A 21,496-nucleotide genomic window follows, 5' to 3' on the forward strand; every position below is an offset into this window, starting at 1 on the left:
GCTCGCATGTGACGTAAGATTTAAACTAACTTGAAGTCGTCCGCACTCTGTCTGAAGGCGCTGACTTGCGTGATCATTTATTGCGTGCACATTCGTCATAACACAGTGAACAATAGATATTTCCAGTTGCGGCTCGCGGATCAAGCTAGTTATGTGTATTCAGCCCTGCAGTGCTACAAGTTTGCACACCTCTGATGTAACTAGTTGTGCAAATGAGGCTTGAAAGTTTAAAGCAAAAGATGTTTCCAACCAACCTGAACGGCATAGCCTGATAGTGGAGAAAGCAAATTTCCTCTTAAAATGCAAACATTGAATTTAATTTTCTGCTACACGACATTTGAGTGAAATGCTTCGCAAAATATTTTGGGAATATTGACTCCAAACGCAAAACACAATCCAGATTTTTTATAGCCTACTGCTTAAAACACTTTGCCTTCCAAGCCTTAAAGCAGCCGGCGGCCATGGCCGCTAAGTAGTGCTTGAATGACCGCCAGTGCTACCTCCTCCGTCGGCCAAGTTTGGCCGCCGGTTTCTTCTAGCCAATTATTTAATTTCGCAATAGAATAATCGTGGATTAAATGTCGAAAATATGTAGTATCAAAGAGTGACGCAGAATTAGGTCAGCGCATCATTCATAGTCACTACTGTTGTATTGAATATATCCAGCTGCGATCACCAGCGCTGTAAGTCTTGTTTGCAATTCCGGATGTTTATTTTAACGAAGTGTTAATCCGAAGTGCTAATTTACATCGGCTGGCAATATTGTCGTTTTTGTATCGATTCAATGTTGTCGGACATTGAATCGTTGTTAAAAAGGAGAACTAGGTTAGTTGACATCCGAGGGGAAAACACGTGTCTTCATAGTTGAGAACGCTGTGGGTTAGTGATTTCACACCCTCAATGGTGACATCATAACGGAATAAATGGTCAGGTTTTATGAAAGGCGGTATGCAGTTGAAACAATTTACTGAGCTGTGAGCAGTTAAAACAATTTAGGGTCGTTAGATGGTCCAGCAATACCGGATTACAATCCCGATAAAGCATTTAATGCGTGGTACAACGATTCTATTGCAGGACGTCGCCCAGACTTTAACAACGCTAAGTGATCATTTTAACATTGCTGCAAGTTTAATACTATTTACTTGTGCTATCGTTATTGTATTTTGGCCTCCAAGCACGCAGATTTCGCCGCCGAGAAGGAGCTCTAGGTAGGCCACGATGGTTGCCGGAAAAAAACACGAGTTTTAAGGCCTGCCTTCCCTATCTCCTGTCATGAAGAAAAGGCATATTTTTAAATGAAAAAGTTACTGCTTGAAAAATAAAAACTATGGAAGGATACAAAAATAACAAATGTGCAAAAAAGAGCGTAAATGTTTGTATGTCAAAGTTATCAACAGGCAAAAAAAATCAGACTCCGGCTCTTGTACACCTCTGGTCTGGGTACGCCACCCCGTTCAGATGTGACGTAATAATGGGGCTTCTATCGACGAGCGGCCTGGACAGAGCACGAACAGAAACGTTGCCGCGATATTTACTCAAATGAGTTGTGTATTTAATACCCAAAGTCGGAAGCATACATACGCAGAGAAACGACTTGACACCAGGAACATAAACTATTAAACTCTGGCAACACTGAGGTGAAACATGTCAAAGTTTTGCAGCTTAAACTCTGGCAACACTGAGGTGAAACATTTCAAAGTTTTGCAGCTTAAATTCTTCTTAAAAATATATTAAAGATAAATTAACTCCACAAATGACACAATTTTTCATTCAACATGCAATTGTACACATTTAAATCAAACTTAATATCTAGCCACTACCAATGACTAGCGGCTTCGCTGTAATTCCAGTCAGAAAATTAATCTTTTTTTACATACGTCTGTTGACGTTAAATTAATGTAACAAAAGACAGAATTGCTGCTAGGGAGATCACCTTACTTTTGACATAGCTGGCGATTCAGCGGTCGGTGTGTAATTCCTGAGCAAAAGCAACAAATATAATTATAAATACTTGGAATACTGGAATACAAAAAATATAAAATGTTCGCTTAAAGGAAGTTCAATGATAATGAAACTTCATTTTGAATTCCACAATTTTTTTATTGTGAAGAAAATTGAGGATAAAATTGTCGCCATTCAAATGAAGCTGTCAGCCAGTGGACTTCATGCACCAGCCGAGTCGAACCCACACTGAATACAAGCCTTTAACTGTCTGGAACTTTCAGTGCATCAAGTGGTGAGTACAGGTGGCTGGGGGGCGGCTGCAGAGCTATTCACGCATCGTGACACAGCAAGCGTGACGTCACATCATCATTATTAGGTAGGAGGCAATTGATTCTTAAAAATATCGGGATTTCCATAAAACCTTGAATCCCCTAATCGCAGAGCGGTTCTCTTGTAATAATAATAGTAGATGGGCGACCAGCCGCGTTGGATTATGTAGAGCGTGTAGTAGCCACCGTTGTTCCAGACGAACACATTCACATCATTCCACCTGATGAAGCAATTGAATCAGTGACTACATATTGCACACATGCCAGACTCCGTACCACTGGAAACAGTTTTTCTCACAATAAAAAGAGCTAAGTGCGACAATTTGTGGAATATTAGTTGTAAGCAAACATTTGGCGTGGTGAAAACACAACAACTTGACAAACGATACACAGCCAATCATCCTGGATGTGACAGCAGCCTACATTCGTTTGCTAAACTTTTTTTATTGTAAGGTTAAAAATTCCACAGTATTGCAACTCACTGAGGTAATCTCTCTACGGTAACTATTTTGAATTACAATTTCAAACTTTGTAGTGTAAACAAAGCCAACTGAACATACTTTAATTAAAAAATCTTTAATATCAATCCTATGTCATAGTGACCAAGATTATGATGTTAAGATTTCTGAATACAGCATCTACATCACTCACCGCAGTGTCAACGTCCACACATGAAGGCCAACACACAAACCAAAGTAGACAATCGTGATAAGAATAGAGGCACGAAACTTCCGCAGCATCCTTCCAGTGAAACCAGCTTGGAAGCTTGATGTGTTGAAGAGCTCAAGGGAAAGTACAATCAGTTGAAAGACCAAACAAATGTCTTGACCTCTGCAATGATAGGAATATGTTTTCACTCTCAGAAAAATAGTTAGTTTGTCTAAAATCTAAATTGTCCTTTAATCAGACGCTTTGTTCGACTTCCTTGCCTTCTTGTCCACTTAATCTAAATCTTCAACCAGACAGCAAAATCAGTCATTTTTACAAATGTAAAAATAACGGATTTTCTGTCTGGGCAACCACTAGGCGTAGACCTGTAAACAACAACCAAAATCCGATTAATAAAGCCACATGCTTCAATTATGATTAAACAATACTTACATGAATAAAACAAGCTGTACCACATTGATCGGGTTCACTAAATCAATCAAGGAATTGATCGCTATATCATATAGGAGCAGAAGCAACTGTAAAGCTAAAATCAATGTGTAACTAAGCACCTCCATTATGTGACAGCAAAACCTGTAGGTGAAAGAATATGATGATGGTTCTTTGTGGTACAAAAACGATTCAATAGAAGAACCAAGAATGACCAGAGTAGCCAAAATACAAATTATATCATAGTCCATATGGATGGGATGATTCAAACGACGGTTGAATTAATTGACTACACTGGTCCACATTTTTGTCTCAAAGGTTAAAATGTTGTTGTGTTATGGTAAGTCTGGACCACTGAAAACGAAACTATGCCAAATTTATCTGAGTATAAGATGCAGAATTTTGTATCCAATGTTTACTCACAAAGTTGAGGGGCTACTTATGCAGGAATAATTTACTTTCTTAATGTGATAGTTACTTTCACAGAAATTACTTAATAAAGTGACAGATTTTGGTGCTGATGCATTCTTTGTAGATGTTTATTTTAAAAAGACAGAGTAAGGCAAAACAGGAAAAATAAATCAAAGTAAAATATTGTAGTCGATTGCACTACAGTAGTAGACTCATCTAAAGTGATGTTAAACACCATGCAATTTATATTATATATACTGAGAAAAGAACTCAAGAATGTATGGCAGGCCTCAAAATTCATGGCGGACACCGCGGACATGTCCGCCGTCACTGCATGTGATGTCCGCGGAAAGTACCATCTAGAGCGGTCATATTTGTCCGCCGAGAAATAACACAGGAACTAGCGATACAAATCGTCATTGCATAACATGAACAATTGTTGCGAGAATATAATTTCTCGCACATTCTAGCGCGCATCTAGAAAATGTTAATATTGTATCTCTTAGCTTCTCCGTTCAAGCAGGAAAACTTTCGATTTTTACGTTGCTTCAACGATGGATGACATTGAATCAGCGTAACAAAGGTGAATTCTTCGCTAAGAATTGATGGGAGTACCGTACTTTTCATTAATCACGTGCAACTTAGTTCAAGTCTTACGTCACAATGTCTGGCTTTGATCGAGTAATATTGTTGGTAAAGTTGGTTACAAAATTAGATTACACGAGTAGGCTATTACAGCAAGATGCAAAAAAATTTGTGAACTTTTGGTATTACTGTAAGAAAGAAAAAACGCAGGGAAAATTCTAAAAGTGAGAATGAGGGCAATGAACCTACTCGCTCTTTGACACTTTCGCTCACATGACACGCAAAAATTAACGTAAAGAAAGAAGCCTAGTGAAACTTTGCACAGCAGAACATAGTAGAGTTAGTGTAGAAGTGTAGGAGTTTTCCGACTCGTGTCCAGAGCATTGTGACGCAAGAAGCCACACGACCTCGTTCGGTGAAAGTGAATCACTTATTCGGCATATTAAGCGGCTACAGGCGGTTTGATTCTTCGCACAGTCGTTGGTCTGAAGAAAGCCTTTCAGAGTGACTTCGCTGAAATTTTAAAAAGCCTTCCAAACCGGAGCTATAGTTCTCAAATGGCGAAGAATTATCAAAATAAAGTGATTAAACATGACGATCGACGTTAAAACTGGTGTGTCCGCCGTGAGACTTAATTTGTCCGCCGAGATAGCTGCTCAGACCGGACACGTTTGTCCGCTGTCAACAAAAACGAATTTCGAGGCCTGTTGTACGGTAATTGAAGTAAAGAGTACAAAGCTTTGATTTGATTGGAATGCCAAGCAAGTAATCAAATCGGACGTTTGTACCCTGTAAACCTGGGGTGGCCCGCAGGAAGGTTCTGAGTGGCCTGTGTAATATTTTTTTAAATGACTTGTAATATTATCAACTTGATCGCCTACGTAAGTAATGGCGAACATACATTTCAAGAAATTGAGATTTATTATTTGCTTGCTTTGACTATTACTCTACAGCAGTGGTTTTCAACCAGGGTTCCACGGAACCCTAAGGTTCTGCCAGTAAGTCTAGGGGTTCTGCAAGTTTACATTCAAAACCGAGCAATAATAAAAATTTTATGAGAATAAATGTAATTTTTTACAGTTTGTATTTTTATTGTACATAAATAAATCTGAACATGAATATTTTAATTTTATTTTATTAATCAAACGATGTTTTTTGCACAAAGGCAATTAAATTATTGAACAGGGGTTCCTCGAGCTTTTGAAATGTTTCATTGTGTTCCGTTCCACCAAAAAGGTTGAAAACCACTGCTCTATAGTCTCTAGTGCAGAGGACCACAACTGGTCAATGGGTCAAGTTAATTTTATTGCAACACAATGCACATTGTTACGTCCACATATTTTCCACATAATTGTACTCATGCTTCTAGAGTCAGTCAGTAATAATTTTTGCTTCATTGAAATATGTCTGATATCAGAGACTTGACCAAAATGCATTCAACAATGGAAGATCTTCTGCATTCTGCAGTGATTTGAAAAATATGTCCCTCAATAAAAATATCAGAGGATTCACAGATGGTAGTTTTCATAACCTCATTATTCGGTAGTACTTACTTGTGCAAGCAAGTTTTTTTGTGGATGAACCATCTCGAACCATCTCATCTCGATGAACCCTGTGGGATTACTAATTTCTGACAGCCATGTAGACCACTGGCGTAGAGTAAGGGGGTGCAGGGGTGCGGCGCACCCCCTGCTCTTATCGGTATAGACATACGTTGAGGAAATTTTAAAGTAAAGCGTAAAGTAACTTAATCCAAACGCGCTATTTTCAACAAGGTCTTCCCGCTGTGAGATCAAGTATGATTTAACAGAACGCATTGTTTTGTTATCAGAGGCACAAAAATCGAAATCCTCTCATTAACGCATGAACATTCAACACTGGCAGACATTAAATCAATGTAAAAATAAGCTAATGTCCGCCAGCGCCAGCAATTATTTATCTCGGGCGAAAAAGACTCAATAGTCAAACTAGTACAAAGGAAAAACTGTTACATCTGACTTGAGTGGTTGCCCAGACAGCAAAATCCACCATTTTTACATTGATTCAACAGCTGCAGACAGATTTTGCTGTCAGGGTGAACTCTAGGCCAGCAAAATGTGCTATTATGACTCCCCACGATGTTCTTGAAGCAAAGATAGTTTGCAATGTGTGAGAATTAAATCGAAAACCGATAAAAGAAAAGGTGTTTAATGGTCTTGGTCGCAGATATTGCTTGCATTAACGACGTCTCTTACCGCCATTATCACCTAGACAACCAAACGCCATTGTTTTATGCAGCCGCTAAGGTTTGACATCGACTTCAATGATCATGGAATGTTACGTAATAAGAACGATTATATCCTGCACGCAAAGATAAAAAATTGATCAGTTAACAAGTGTATAAAGTGTAACAGGTGTATAAAATTTAGAATTGACAAGAAATCATTAAGTTTGAATCACTGCAAATAAACGTATTCAAAACTTTTACTTCGGCCGACGCCATTTCACAATCCGTAATCTACGTGGGCAAGGATTTTGCCACAGCAAAAATGCGTTAATTTTGAAAGCTGCCGAGCTGGAGACAACAGCTTGTCTCGTGTATAAGTCGAACCTGTTTTTTTAAGGTGAAAATCACTTGCGAAAATCTCGACCTATACTCGAGTATATAGGCCTACCGTATTTGATGTTTATGCATGTGATATTCTGACATAACTGCACCCCCGGTAGTTTCTAAAACTCTACGCCTAAGATGTAGACGCTTCGCATTGCTACATTGTCCATCTCACAGAATATTGCCAAACTTGCTAGAGAAAAACAGTGTCAAACTTCACAATGAAATGTTGACGTGCAGTAAAAACTTTGTTGACTTTACTATATATCTTGGTGTGTCTATTCTTTTTATATATAAGTTCATGCTCGCAATATTGTAGCTAAATCAAAAGAAAATAACCAAAAAAATGTTTGCACAATGACCAATAAGGTGAATTCCATCGTTGCAATATAAATTTATAACGCATATTGTTTGTTGTTATCAAGATGTCTGGTAAAAAGTGTGTTAATGAACGTAAAAACATGACGAATTCTTATATTCATGTTGGGGTGGTCGTGGTGGCATTGCAATTAGTTACAACTACTTGTCTAATATTCTGCAATTAAGGACTTAAAACTTTAAAACATTTCACTATGATTACAAGGAAAATCAAAGTATAAACAAGTTACAGCAATGAAATCAATAAATCAACAAATGTAAATATGATAAACATGCTAGTGATCACTTTGGAGAATGGAGAGATACAACTTGCGGCTTCACACTAACTATATCATGATTATAGTCTTGATACCAAAATGGTTGTGTTATTGAAACTCAATGCCTTGCCATAAAAAACACTTAATAATAATAATAATGGTGTTGCACTTGGAACCATGTTGATGTGGAAGCTGTGCAGGGTTGCAAGTCGATATTGAAAAAATTAGGGGATAAATCGATATCGATAGTCAAACAAAAAAGTAGAGAAATATGCTATTTCAATAGCCTCCCAAAAAAGTAGAGAAATATGCGATTTTGATAGCCTCCCAAAAAAGTAGAGAAATATGCGATTTCGATAGCCTCCCAAAAAAGTAGAGAATAAAGAATAAGCTAATCGATATTAAACGCAATTCAAAAAATACAAATCAAGTATATATCTGATTTTATACAGCCTACCAGTGTTCCCTCTAAGAATTTAGCCAGGAGGATAATCACCTGGCTGGGTTTATTTCCCAACTCCTCTAAGTTTCAGTTTTCTACATGCAGTGCCGCAGTGGTTCCCTAGATATCACGGCTCAAAGTGAACCTTTTTACCCACACTACCTAGGCAAAAGAATGAATCAGCGATTCCCAATCTTAATGCCTTTCTGCTCAATCATGCATAACTTCAAACAAAATGCTTATCCTTTCAATTCTGCTTGATTGGCATTGTCCAATTATCGTTTTTCTCGCATAAGCATCAAAATATGCTATGATATTTTGTCCGTCGTATGTTATTAAGTAGAATTAAAGGCTTGAAAAAAGTCGCAAAACTATTGAATAAAGAATATCGATTTAAAGTAAAAAAAAAACTCCACAAAAGAACCATAAACGATATTGGCAGAAAAAAGAAAAGACTTGGACGTAATCGATATTGAAAAAGTAGAGAATAGCGCTATCGAATAGCGATTTGGAACCAATACTTGCAACCCTGAAGCTGTGTTGGGTTATCACTGACTATAAGATTCCACAATTTAATGTAAAACATGGCTGTTGAAATGTTTAGCCTATACAAGAAATGACCTTTGCCAATTCTATAACATGCATGCCGTTCAGTAGCCTATTTAACTATTCCTCATATTGTGTAACGTGCACTGACAATGTCTCAATCAACCAATTTAAAAGCCTCTCTTGAGGCAGATCTGAACTTCAGACTAAGGTCCTAGAAGCCGTAAAAATCAAAAGCCGTAACTAAGGATCAAACGTAGTATCTGTCTCTCAACAGGCAGTTATTCGTCTAATCCTTTTGTGTGTGTTCTAATTGTTTGGCACATGCCTATACTTTACGCCTCATGTGACATGAAAAACATGTTAAACCTGCTAAAGTTACTTTTTTTGTTTGTCTATTCCTCATTATAACAGTCAGCTTAGGCTTCAAAATATGCAAAACAAGCAATTCTGCCTTAATTTGAGAAAACTTTAAAGTTGTTAGACAAAAACTTCTGATTTGGAAACGTTTGAAGTCCTGGGTGGAGAAAAAATCCAAACCCTTGCCTTAATCTTAATGTTAACTCTGGCAACCACTCTATTAACTCCGAGATTAATAGAGTGGAGTTTTCCATTGTTATTGAAGTGCTGTTGGCCAGGGAATTATTTCCTCCACTAGGTGCGGTTGAATGGAGAGCAGTCCTGAAATGCGTTACGGTACCGTACTAAAGTACACATCCTAAGAGCCACACCAGCAACTCATGACCATGAGTCGGGCAAGTAACCACTGAGCTGACGGAATGGACTGCATTACTCAGCTTTGTGTACTTATGGTAGGCTACAACTCAATTAAATGACAAGTTCAAATAAACACGAAGATAAGTTTTGTCTGCATTCTAAATTTTTCACTACCCTCGGTGATGTCCTGTCTGTGCCTTAACTTCAAATTGTTCATCAAGAAATCTGATGACTGGATAAACGTTTAACATATCGTGTTTGTTGTGCAATAGTTCTGTGGTGGCAATGGCCTTGCAGGTCTTTCGTTGCCATCCTGTTGTGCTGATAGACATTCAATTTGTATGTGCTTTTTGTTTGTTTATCGCCAGAAAAACAATAAACTGAACTAAACTGGCATTACTACATTGTATGACACAATGAACACAAACTTTTTTTTCACAACTACCAACCCAAGTCCCAAACTGAAGTCTGAACAAACACAACAAAACAAAACTTTGAAAAATAAATGTTTCTGTTTGTCCAACAAGATCATTAAATCAAGCTGTTGATTCCAATAAAGTTGGCGTTGCGAATTTTTTTGGAAATGATCAGCAACTTTTTTCCACAGCAACTGTTTTTTTTTTAAGAATATTTTTCACCTATTTCAATTTATGAGATAAATTTGCATGTACAGTAGTCAATATTTCAAAACATATAAAAAAGTTTGATCTTTGATGCATAAGATGAACACAATATGAGGCAGCAGAACAGTGGCTGGGAGTGGAGGTTGCTTCTGTCCAAATAAAAGATTATAACACGGTTTAGTTTAGTTTGTTGCTATTTCTGACCATCACAACGACTAACAATATTTGCCAAACACAGCAAAGGTATGGACAAGAGTACAAGCTGTAGCTAGAGTCATGAGTCTTTTTGTAAAACTGTGGTCTGTGCTGTAGATACTTGTTATCAAGTGAAGCCCTTAGTGTAAAAAGGTGATACGTCAAAAAAGTTGTTTTCGAGAAAAAGCCTTTTGAAGTTTCATAACTTTGCAAAGTTACCCTGTTCACGCATCTGCCCAATTCCTTATATTTTTCTAATCTTTCGATAGCTGGTGATGATTAGAACTATCTTTTACATCGATATGACATCTTGGTTAAATTACTGTTTGTTTATTTGAACATAAATTGACATATCACCTTTATCCACAGTGTTTCACAAACTTTGAAAAAAGTGTTGTTTATTGAAAAACGTGATTTGTTTAAAAAACACTGCATGATACAGCAAAAGTAATCGAAGTAATATAACAGAAACTGCATAGCAATCTTCACGATCCTCATGGCTGTCACGCTCCACCAAGCGTTCGTAGAACCAGCGGTGTTGTTCTGGGATATAAGGCATTTGTTTTTGTATATCTGCTAATTTTTTCGCAGCAATCCGGTATGAGAAATCTTGTTTCTTTTTAAGAGCTGCCATGTCAATGGTGTCCAAGAGATTCTGGCTTTTTCGTTTGTGTTGGATATTTACCGTTTTCCAAGTGGTTTCGTTGAAGCTGTATTTCTAATTAATCTTGCCAAATTCTAAAATGCGCAAAGCGCAAACCTTCTGAATAGAGAAATCCTCCTTCTCCTCATTTTTCTTTCGCCGCACCAACCCAAGGCGTGAAGGAAGATCTTTGAAGCGGTAGAAGTTGTTTGACATATCATAAACAATGTACTTGTTTCTGTGCTTCGTGTCACGAATAATTTCCTCGTAGGATGGTAAATAAACAGTCTGGTGTCGTCGAAGTTGCTTCTCTATCGATCCAAAATCTCAATCGCAGTCCATGTATGTATGTCCCACAACAGGGAATTTGTGATAAATCTCCTTGAATCTTCCAGAAAGGAGCAATTTTTGCCAGAACGTGATTGTAAAAAACTTTTATTCTGCCCTCCACACGAATCAGACCACGCTAAAAGTTTATCACCTCTAATATCAGCTTCTAAAAACAAGGCATGCAACGATGACAATATTTCATCAGGCCCCCGTACACCTTCATTCTCCACCCAGGAAAACATGAAACCATTTTCCTCCACATCACCATCATCTTTCATTTGAACCATATGTATTCCCAGGTTATTAAATCAGACTTGTCGCAAATAAAAGGCAATGGACGTAGATAACTTGGGCAAAGACATGGTTTGCTGCAGGTCAAAACACATAAAAGTCGTTCCTTTTCTGCTCCTAGCTTCTTCCCGGTCAGCTTTCATTTCAATGCCTGCTTGTTTCACATCTTCGAGATGGCTCGTTATGTTATCAATCATGTCACAGACACTACATGTGTCAGACTTTGGTGAACCAAAACCCAAGTTGAAGTCCTCGGAGAACACCTTGTTATAATACTCTTGCTTTACAAACATCGGATCTTTTTCTTTTTGCGGCAAGCTATTGACGTATTCTCGGTACATTTTAGCAAAGCTAAGCGTTGGTGACAAGTATTCACGATACGGGTTGTGGCTACGGCTGTAGTGTGATTGTACCCTAGGAAATTGTTTAATATGAGTTTATGGTTCTGTTTAATATGAGTTTATGGGTCTGCAATATCATCATCACACACAGATTCATCATCACTCTCTGCGAGAGCATTGCCTATCTGTTCAAGCTTACAATCAAGCTCTGGAAGTTTCAGCCTGGTTTCATGCTGACGCGTGTTTAGCCTGCTTGACATGCTAGATCAGACAGTGGAAAACTGGACATGCATCACTGGTTATCTTAACTGCGTTTCCATTCGTGTGACCACAAAAGTTCTCGATTTCCATGCATTTTAAAATGAGCGGCAATTTGATTGAACAGCAAATTAAAAAAATGAACAGTTTTAAAATGAACAGCAAATTTGATTGATTGGAAATCCTTAAGGAGTTATGTCAAACCAAATGAAGCATGGTTGTTTATCCGTTTAGCATGCAAAAAGGTGGTATGTCAGGACATATCGCCTTTTTGCTTGCCAACTTAAAAAAATGTTGTGACAAATCTCCTTTTGACTGCTCCTACTTTCTTTTATCGCCGTAGTTGACATATCATCTTTTTCCACAAAAAGGATGACCTAATGGAAGTGCCAAAAATTGAGAAATCTCAATTTTTCAAAAAAGTGACATATCACCTTTTTACACTAAGGGCTTCAAGTATTGTTGTTAGCAACTTTTTATAGGATGTTTTCTACATAATATTTGCGTTTTAAAGTTTGTTAACCGAATTGACCATTTATCGACGAATCGTTTTTTTAACAGTAGCTCAAATTACGGTAGCTTTATACTAAGTACATTGATAGAAGTAACTCAGTGAAACATTACGTCAACATTTTGCATTTACGTAAAAACACGTTAGTTTTAAGTTATTGTAATGTAACCACCATTCAACATCTCTTCGGTTCACCCCATTACCGCTGATTGATTTCAATAGACTTTCAACATCACTTCGATTAGGGACTTTGATGGAATTTTCAGTTGATGCATTAACTCAAAACCATCTTTAAAAAATTCAGACTACACCATCGTGTAGTCAGGGAAGGCAAAGAAATTAATTGCCTACCCCCCCGAAATAATTTGAATAAGTATATCACTTTCTGTTATAGGGTCATTTAAAAGAATTTTAATATGGATATAGACTGAATGTAGCCTGGTAGGCACTTTAACAAGCAGATTTCTAATAATCCACGCGCGTATCCAATCCAACCACGAACCAATGAGGTGCTACGTTATCTGCTATTGTGACCATTCCAGCATTCAGCCAGAGAATTAATAATTACTTTGAACTTTGTTTGGTAATTACAGAAGAAAAAAGAGCTATAGCAGAGGTGGGAATCAAACCCACGTCATTGTAATGACTACTACCGCCCTAACCCAATGCGCCAAGCCAACCGATGGCAAAGCGATGATTTAATTTAGCTAGAATTTGCGTTTTTCCTTTATTCTTCCTAAACGCAATCTTGATGACGTCATGAAAAGCGTAGCTTCTGATTGGTTCGTGCTGGATTGGATATCTGCATGTTAAAGTGCCTACCATGTAGCCTACTATCAAAATGCGCAATTTCAAGATATACTTATCAAAATGTTTTAGAGAAGGCCCCAGTGAGTGCTCCGCTCTCGGAGAGTTGTTGTCAGGCTTAACTGACACGTGCAAAAATACTTCTGCTCTGTCCTTCCGAAATCTTGTGCTAGCTATGCTCCTGATTGTGTAAGTTATGTTTTCTTTCAAAGTTGATCAATGAAAGCAGTTGATATCGATAACTGGTGCTGTGCCAGACCAAAGACCGCCTACTCTGTAGTAGCCTCAGTGTCAGTGCAGTCCAGAAAATATCGTTAACGATAGATGGTCATAGTAAAGCGATAGATCGTCAGCCACAAAAACTCTTGCGATGACTGCTATTGTAATATTCAATAAAGCAAGAAAAGACTAAGAGGAAACTTGTAAGAATTGAACCTCATGACCGTCAACCACGGCATATCGTATTCGGTGCTTTATTTTGTCGTATTTAGTACCGTATATTCACATTGTCGTATCCAGTATTCACATTGTCGTATCCAGTATTCTAGTATATCTACATTGTATTCAACCCTCACCGCGAGAAACATGCTGGTGCTTTGTTTTGTGGTATCCAGGCTTTCGCCGGATAGTTGAAGATTTGTATTAAATGGACGGAAAAGACACAACTACATGCTCTTGAGTGGTGTTGAACCGGCGCCCTTTCGAGTGCCATACCAGAGCTCTTATCACTCAGCTATTGAAATGGCCCTGGCCGTGGCAGAAAAGCCTGGCAGCCACCACTTCCATGGAAATCTTCCTTTGTGAGCACTTGTCTTGATTTTACTCAGAAATCTCATCTCTCTTTTAACCGAATAGTTTTCACTAGATATACTACGTCACAAAGCATCACATTGTGATTGTTAATATTTTCAAGAAGGCGTTTAAAATCTTTATTTTGTCCTTTGTAAGTAGATTATGACGCAATAAAATCGCGGCGATGGCGGTTTCGACGTAATTGATAAATCGGTTGTTAGCAAACAGCGACTCGGAGATGAAGTTACAACAAGGTGTCATAAACAACCGCCATAAACCTTGCTATATGGGCTATGTTTCGGCAGGGTTGCCGAAAAACTGTAAAATTTCAAGGCTTTAGATTTAACACAATTTGGCATTGTTAAAAGTTTTCACAAAAACTTAATTTCATAACCATGACAAATAGATGTTATCTTAGACCTATCGGCTTCGGTCAAAGCATTTGTTTGTGTGTCCAGTCAACAAAATGAAGTCAAACGATAAGAGAAAGGTTTAATGAAGTATGTGATAGCGTCTTATCCTCAATAGCATCGCCAGAAACAAGATTTTTCTATAAAGGGACAACAATTTTACTCGGTTGTCAATTGTCACAATTCAAGTGCACATGTAGCCTACACTGTACAGTATATCTATCTTATCAATAAGTGCTTATGTATCTTAGAAAAGGTATTTTTTTCTAAGCTTGTTGAGTAGCCTACATTCCAACATTGGGTAAAATATTTTGTTTTCGAGGTATAAAGTCACCTCTCTTCTTGGGCATAGACTGATTGGCTGCTGAATGACGTTGCAAATTTTTGTCGCAAGCGCAGAAAGTAAAACTTGTTTTGTAAAGAATTTTGTCGAGATGTCCGAAAGGAGAAAGTTATTTTGCCAATGTTGTACCCGCATTGTGACAGAACAGTCTCCACTCGTCAACCACTGTTCCACTAAAGCGCAATCGTTCTGACAATTTCGATTGTTCCTTGATGGGATTTTATTACTCGACAGGATAGCGGTCGTTGGAAGCAAAGTATTTATAAAAATTAAAAGCTCACCGATCTTTGTCATCAGAGGACGAAGGGTCGTGTATTTGTGACGCCATAAACGACGCGAGACCTCGTAAAGTTTTGTGCTTGAGAATTGACGATTGGTTTATCAAAAGATTTTGCGACATTTACGTTTCAAAAGCATTGCGACCTTTCCAAGACCGAGAGGAGGCTGTGCGTTATGACGTGGTTGTAAGAGATAATTGGGCGATTCTAGAGGGTCGGGAAACTTAATTTCTTATCAGTGACGCTACTGTGCATTATTATTCTGATGTCACAACGCGTAATAATGCCTCAGCAATCGACCGAGCAGGATCTTTCAAACCAAACGTCGTTTTCCAGGATATATCTATCATGAAACTTAAGACGAAACTCGACTCAAACTGAACCCCACAACTACTTTGCTACCTACATCTTGATAAACTTGAATTGTCAAACACGGGAAGGCAATATTAACCCATTTTTTACATTTATGAATATTAAAATCCATTCACGGTTAATAAATGTTTCAGGGCTTCAGTGTTGGATGCAACAATGCGCTTTGAAGGGACAACAGTATATCGTAATCATGGACAAGTGATTTAATCTCAAAGAAAAAAGTGAAAACAACAAAACAAAATGGCGTCAAAACAGATTCATCGCGGTCTGACCATAATGTTACCTGCTGAAATAACAAAATTAAATAATACAACTAATACAAAACAATAAGACTTAAAGTTTAATAAACTGCGATTTTCAGAAATATTTCAGTTCTTTCTTTTGGAAGCAGATGTTTCTCACATTTCACTGATGACGCTAGCGATGACGTCATGAGATGACAGGCCGACCGTTTATTTAGAATCTGAGCTAGTTGAACGTTATTCTCGCTTACAGATTCATTTCTGGTTACCAACAATTGCGTGTAAGTTTCTTCGCCAAACAAAAGAATAGAGCAAATACAAAGCAATAAATAATTTCTTAGGTAAACAATCATATAACACTGATCAAAAGTTTTGACCCAAAAAAATAAACGTACCAGGGGAACAACCTGGTGGCTGAGATTCACACTGCACTGATTCCAAACAGGAAAATCCGTCAGCTTTGCATTGATTCAACGTCTACAGACGTTGCATCAATGTACATGTAAAAGTGACAAATTTTGCTATTTGGGGGTAAGACACAAAATGTTGGAAAAGTTTGATGAAAATAGTCACAAATAAGAATCAATCCTCAGAATAATTCTCCCTTCACCCAAAATATAGGGTTGGATTTCGAGGGTAATTCCCCCTTCACCCATGGTGAGCATCCAGTGGTGAGAGGTTTCTTGTGGTCGGGGTTCAATAAGGATGCTTTTCTACTGGAATTTGAAATTCTATAAATTTCAACATGAATTTATTAAGTTATGATGACGCTTTCTATTGTTGCTGCGATATATTCGTCGATCTCAACTCAGAAATTCAATCGCTCGATTCAAAGGAGGCGTAACCGCGACCCGCAAATACACCAACATGGAATAGTACAACACATTGTGACGACATAACATCAATGAACTTTGACCTTAAAAAGTACATTCTCAAACGATGCAATCGTAACAACCCAGACAGCAAAATCCGTTGCTTTTATATTGCTTCAACGTCTGCAGACGTTGAAAACAAACTATTACGTCTTTCACTGTTTTTTTGTGCATCACTCCAAAGTGTATGTTTAGGTAGCACAACCCTTACTTTAGTGCTTGAAGCAATGGCCTGCTAAACCTCTACTTAGCCATTTCGACAGCCACTAAGAGGATGATTTAGGCTCAATGCTATTGAGGCCCAGAACAAAAAACGGCTAAACGAAGACATTACCTCAAGAAAAGAGGAATATTAGCTATAAGTTCAATAGAAGAGGCATTTTTTCATCAAAAAAGAAGTGTCTCTAAAAATGAAACTTGATGCTCTGAAAGCACCCTATGTGCTCCCAATCACCGTTCATGGGCATTCCATAGCAGTTACAGTTACTTATGCCTCACCCCCAAGCATTGCCTCAGGGCGACTGCTGGTCAACCGTGTTTTCAACTTTTAACTTTCGCTTCTCGTCGTCGAAAACTGGAGGGAGCATTGAAAGTTGGCTAATTGGTCCACGTTGACGACGTCAGAACTACGCAACGTGCGATGACATCATTCCAGTACATTCAGGATTTGCTGGGGCAAGAAATTAGCAAAACCGTTAAATATTCCTCCGCCAAATGCAGCGCTGGGATTTACGACTTGAGACGTGACGTAATTTTGATTGTCCAACGATGGCGTCATAATCAGGTTACAATGGTTCGACGACGACGCTGATGACATAGGCAGTTGAATCGAAGAAAAAAACATGTTAGGAGCGAGTTGAGAGGCCTCTTTTCCTCCCTGAGCTTGCGTCCGAGCGCTCAAGAATTGTAGCGCCGCGTCAGGGCGCGCTAATGATCGTTCATGCAGCTGCTGCTGCTGCTGGAGAGGCCGACTGACGATAAACTTCTTGGCGGAAGGTTGATCATTGTCAGGCGGCTTAGTTCGTTTCAGGCCATTGTGACGTAGTATATGATTTGGATCGTAATTTTGAATATTGTTGAAATCCGGTGCCACGTCACTAGCGACGTATCGTGACGTCACCGGCTTTGGTGTTCGTCCATGACATCGCTGCAACGCGATGTTAAGTTGCGCCTGTTTCGCCATTTGGCACAGTGCGCATGCGCAATAGAGCGGCGCAGATTCCATTTGTCGCGTGAGCTCGACATTCTTGGATGTCATCAATGGCTGCTTGGGGAGAGAAGCTGGGTTCATCGTTGGGAAGTCATGGTCCTGGTTGCTGCCAGTTGGTCGCAATCTTGCAAAATCTGGAATCTTGTTTGACGTCGAAGGTTGATCAGTGACGTAGGATGACTGGTAAGGAGCGATCATAGGGAAGGGATGTTGGGTAAGAATCGGGGTTTGTTCGTAAACCTGCTTCAGGTTCTCCTCTTGGCCGCGTTTAGGCGTCGCCATTTTAGCTAATGTGGAGATCTGCTGCACACATCCGGGAATGTGGTAATTAGTTGTGGCTGGTGGTCTGGCCCCTTCCAACCATCCTTGGGCGCGTGGCAAGACGGGCTGGATCTTTCGTCGTTTTTGTTGCGTCCCGGATGTACACGCTTGCTGCCTTTCTGATGTCACAGGGCTTCGTCGGTGCGGAAATTTATTCAAAGTACGGTATCGTCGGTCGCTAGGGGGCGCTATCATCAGCAATGATGAGCTTGCGTTCGGGTCACGTGGTTTGCTCTGGAGTAGTTGGAGTTTCTTAGATTTCTGTTGCGGAACTAAAACAAAACATGTGTTAAGATTAGAGCCAGGTAACAATATTTAACTTGTACACATTGATTCAATGTCTGGAGACGTTAAACCAATGTAAAATGGACCAGATTTTGGATACATTGAAGATGTTTTGATAATTTTTGAAATAAGTTCTTTATAATTTTCTTTAAAACAATATTTACAGTTCATAGTCATCTATTTTGTGAAACTAAATGGATGTGCACTAGTGGATCCGAAGATTTTCATCACAATGAATTAATCTTGAGTAACCTTTAACCCTAGATGGCCCAGTGCACTCACCTTTTACATTCCTGCGCGATATATGGAGTCTTAGAGGGGGCTGGGTGATCATCTTTCTGGCGTTAGCTTTCAGCTTCTTCTCAATGTAACTGGGGTCTTCCCACATGAAGACTTCATAAGGGTCCGTATCCATAGTAACGCCGCTTTTGATTGAGATCACACTTGCAACACATCAGGCTATGTAAAAACAAGTAACAACCCTAACACCTCAGCAGCTGAAGATAAAAATAACACATAAGCATTGGCGCTCTTCTAGTTAGTGACCAATAAAGTTTTTTGAAGAATAAGGCAGCCTAGTCTTTCAGAATGTTCTTGTCAGCATAGCTTCACGTTTTAATGTATTTTAAAACTTAAACATGCGATCCTGATACGTTGTTTTAAATATTATTTAGTAAAAACAAGGTTAAAAATACTATTATTAATCAAGATGAAAGATTGAAAGCGCGTTGCGAAAGTATTTGACGGAAAAAGTGTCACACTCCAAATGAAGTCAGTCTTTGTCAAAGATCCAGACAAAGCAACAGTAATCAAATAATTCAAATTTATATCATCCAGTATTGCTGGCTTGCACTGATAGAAGCATAAAATCAGAATCACTTGGAATCGTAATTCAGTGAACAACACAATGCAGTCTCTATTCACCGCGTGTACTGCTGAGTTACTTTCATCTTCCGAAGGCGGACGGAATGGACCTGGTGTCATTGCTTTAGTTATGACGTAATCAGTATCCGCACGATACGAAAGTAGTTGTACTTTCATGGTAAGCTTGGGCGACGTCATCACTCAACCACATACGTTAGAAAGACGTTTTACAACGTGCACGACAAGCACAACAGTGTCGACAGCATATCAATGATGTCATCACCCTATTGAACGCGCAATAATGAAACAAACGACTGCGGTTCAAATACCAGACAGAGCGGTTTAGCGATATTTGTGTGAAGGTCTCCAGTTTGAAGCGATGCCTTTCTCACCCTGTCCGTCTGCGGAAGTCCTCGGAAGGCTCGCCACATTGTGCAGTTGGTTGCTTCTGTCTTCAGTCATCTGATTTTACTGTTGGATAGTTTTAAAGCCCCTCGCCGCCTGGGGAGGCCAGACATGTCGAAGCATAGAGTTTTTAGAAAAATAGATCAAACTTTTTGCAACAGTCAGTGCAACGTTTCCAAGCAGCCGATTGTAGCAAGAATTGACAGCGATAGACACCTTATTACCATCGGCTGCCGAGAAACATACAGTTGATCGGATGGTCTCTAATGGCTAGCGTGAAAGCTACATAGAGTTATGGTTGACGAGTCGCAACTGTTCGCTGTACTAGTGAGTGCTTACTGCTTAGCATTGTACTGATAGCCGGGAAGAACGCTCCAATCTTCACAGCCAGTGCAATGTGCAAGCTGCATTGCTAAGTCGTCATAAATGACCAAGCATTCAAAAGCACAAGATTTAAGATTCATAAATTCATTTTACAAAGTTAAACTTTTCAGCATTATTTGATATCAACGCATTATCAAATAAACGATCATGGTCGAGTAAGAGCCATTTATACCACGAGATCATAGCAGCTACTTTTTATAAAACTTAGAATCGAAGTTTTGTGAACTTATAGTTATAGAGCTAGCTGGTGTGATTTCAATAACCTACATCGTGTTGAACTTGGGTAAGGACTGATCAAGCTATGATAACTTCCTTTGTGTTGCCCTTCAACTTATAAGTGGAAAAATATTTTGACTGATTTATCGTTAACATAATTTGATATCACCTGAGAATTTTTACAATTGACATTTAATGACTCTGGGATTTCACAGCACTACTTTAGCAAGTTCGCCACAAAATCCTATATCTCTAACTTGGAAAAGCAATCATAAGGAATCCCATGCGTTCAACGCACGGTGACGTACAAGTGATGTAACAATCGTCTGAGGTTTTTTTATCTGTTTGCATTGTCACATGTTCATACGTCATAAAATGTATGTTGATGATGATGAATGACATCATCGGCGTTTGCTTCTGTTCCCAACAATCAACAACGTCACATTAACAATCACAGCGCGATTGTTGCATAAACACCGATGAAACTTTTGAGCGAGATCAAATGTTTAATTACAACGACACCTAATGGATATCGACCTTAGCTTCCAACAAATCGTGCTCATGCTACAGTGACGTCACAGAGAGAGCACTTTGGAAGGCAGAGGAAAGGTTGGCAGGATCGTGTTTGAAGATCACCGCCGCAGCTCAGTTTCCATCTAAAATGTCACCAGCTTTCAAATGAAGCATGAACTTGTGCTTCACATCAATCCAACATCAAATCACGTTAAATTAGCGCAAAAACAACGCAATTTTTGGCTTGTTTATTCATTATCTCGTAGCATTGGAGACAACAATCTTGCAATTCTCTTATATCATCAAGTCGCATTTCGTGGTGAGCTACATGTGCGCTTCACTGTTGTTTTATTGATTCAACGTCAGAATGCATTAATGCAACGTACAATTTCTGGTTTAAGAGTTTCATGTTTTAGTTCCCTGAGATAAGATAATTTTGTACAAGAACCGCAAAATGAAAATGGACTCTCAATTTCCACGGTTTTAAAGTGTTTCGGTCGCCGATTACGCCCGTCAAAGCATCTTTATTACGTGACATCCATACAGAATCGATAGCGAACAAGACCACACTGATGCCATCCTGTTCAAAAGTATGTGTTTCAGACGGCGTCGAAACGATTACCAGCCTCGCACAGACACAACAGGAACACGAACTAACACACCGTGTCATTCCGTGAAGTCCTTTGTTGAGTT

General features: G+C 38.9%; 2 protein-coding genes across 2 annotated transcripts; both read right to left on the minus strand.

The window, feature by feature from the left end:
* Positions 1-1,351: 1,351 nt before the first annotated feature.
* On the minus strand, positions 1,352-3,511 carry LOC145774578 (transmembrane protein 138-like). Its single transcript, XM_082585845.1, has 3 exons — positions 3,375-3,511; positions 2,925-3,104; positions 1,352-2,494 (listed from the first exon to the last, which is right to left on the minus strand). Exons 1-3 carry the CDS (start codon positions 3,497-3,499, stop codon positions 2,317-2,319), a joined length of 483 nt encoding a protein of 160 aa, XP_082441971.1. The 5' UTR covers positions 3,500-3,511; the 3' UTR covers positions 1,352-2,316.
* A 12,098-nt stretch (positions 3,512-15,609) lies between these two features.
* LOC145774579 (uncharacterized) lies at positions 15,610-18,914 on the minus strand. Its single transcript, XM_082585847.1, has 2 exons — positions 18,704-18,914; positions 15,610-18,408 (listed from the first exon to the last, which is right to left on the minus strand). The coding sequence occupies exons 1-2, from the start codon at positions 18,834-18,836 to the stop codon at positions 17,252-17,254; spliced, it is 1,290 nt and encodes a 429-aa protein (XP_082441973.1). The 5' UTR covers positions 18,837-18,914; the 3' UTR covers positions 15,610-17,251.
* Between the last annotated feature and the right edge of the window lie 2,582 nt (positions 18,915-21,496).

The sequence above is a fragment of the Aplidium turbinatum genome, chromosome 7, assembly GCF_918807975.1.
Source record: "Aplidium turbinatum chromosome 7, kaAplTurb1.1, whole genome shotgun sequence".
Classification (NCBI taxonomy): Eukaryota; Metazoa; Chordata; class Ascidiacea; order Aplousobranchia; family Polyclinidae; genus Aplidium; species Aplidium turbinatum.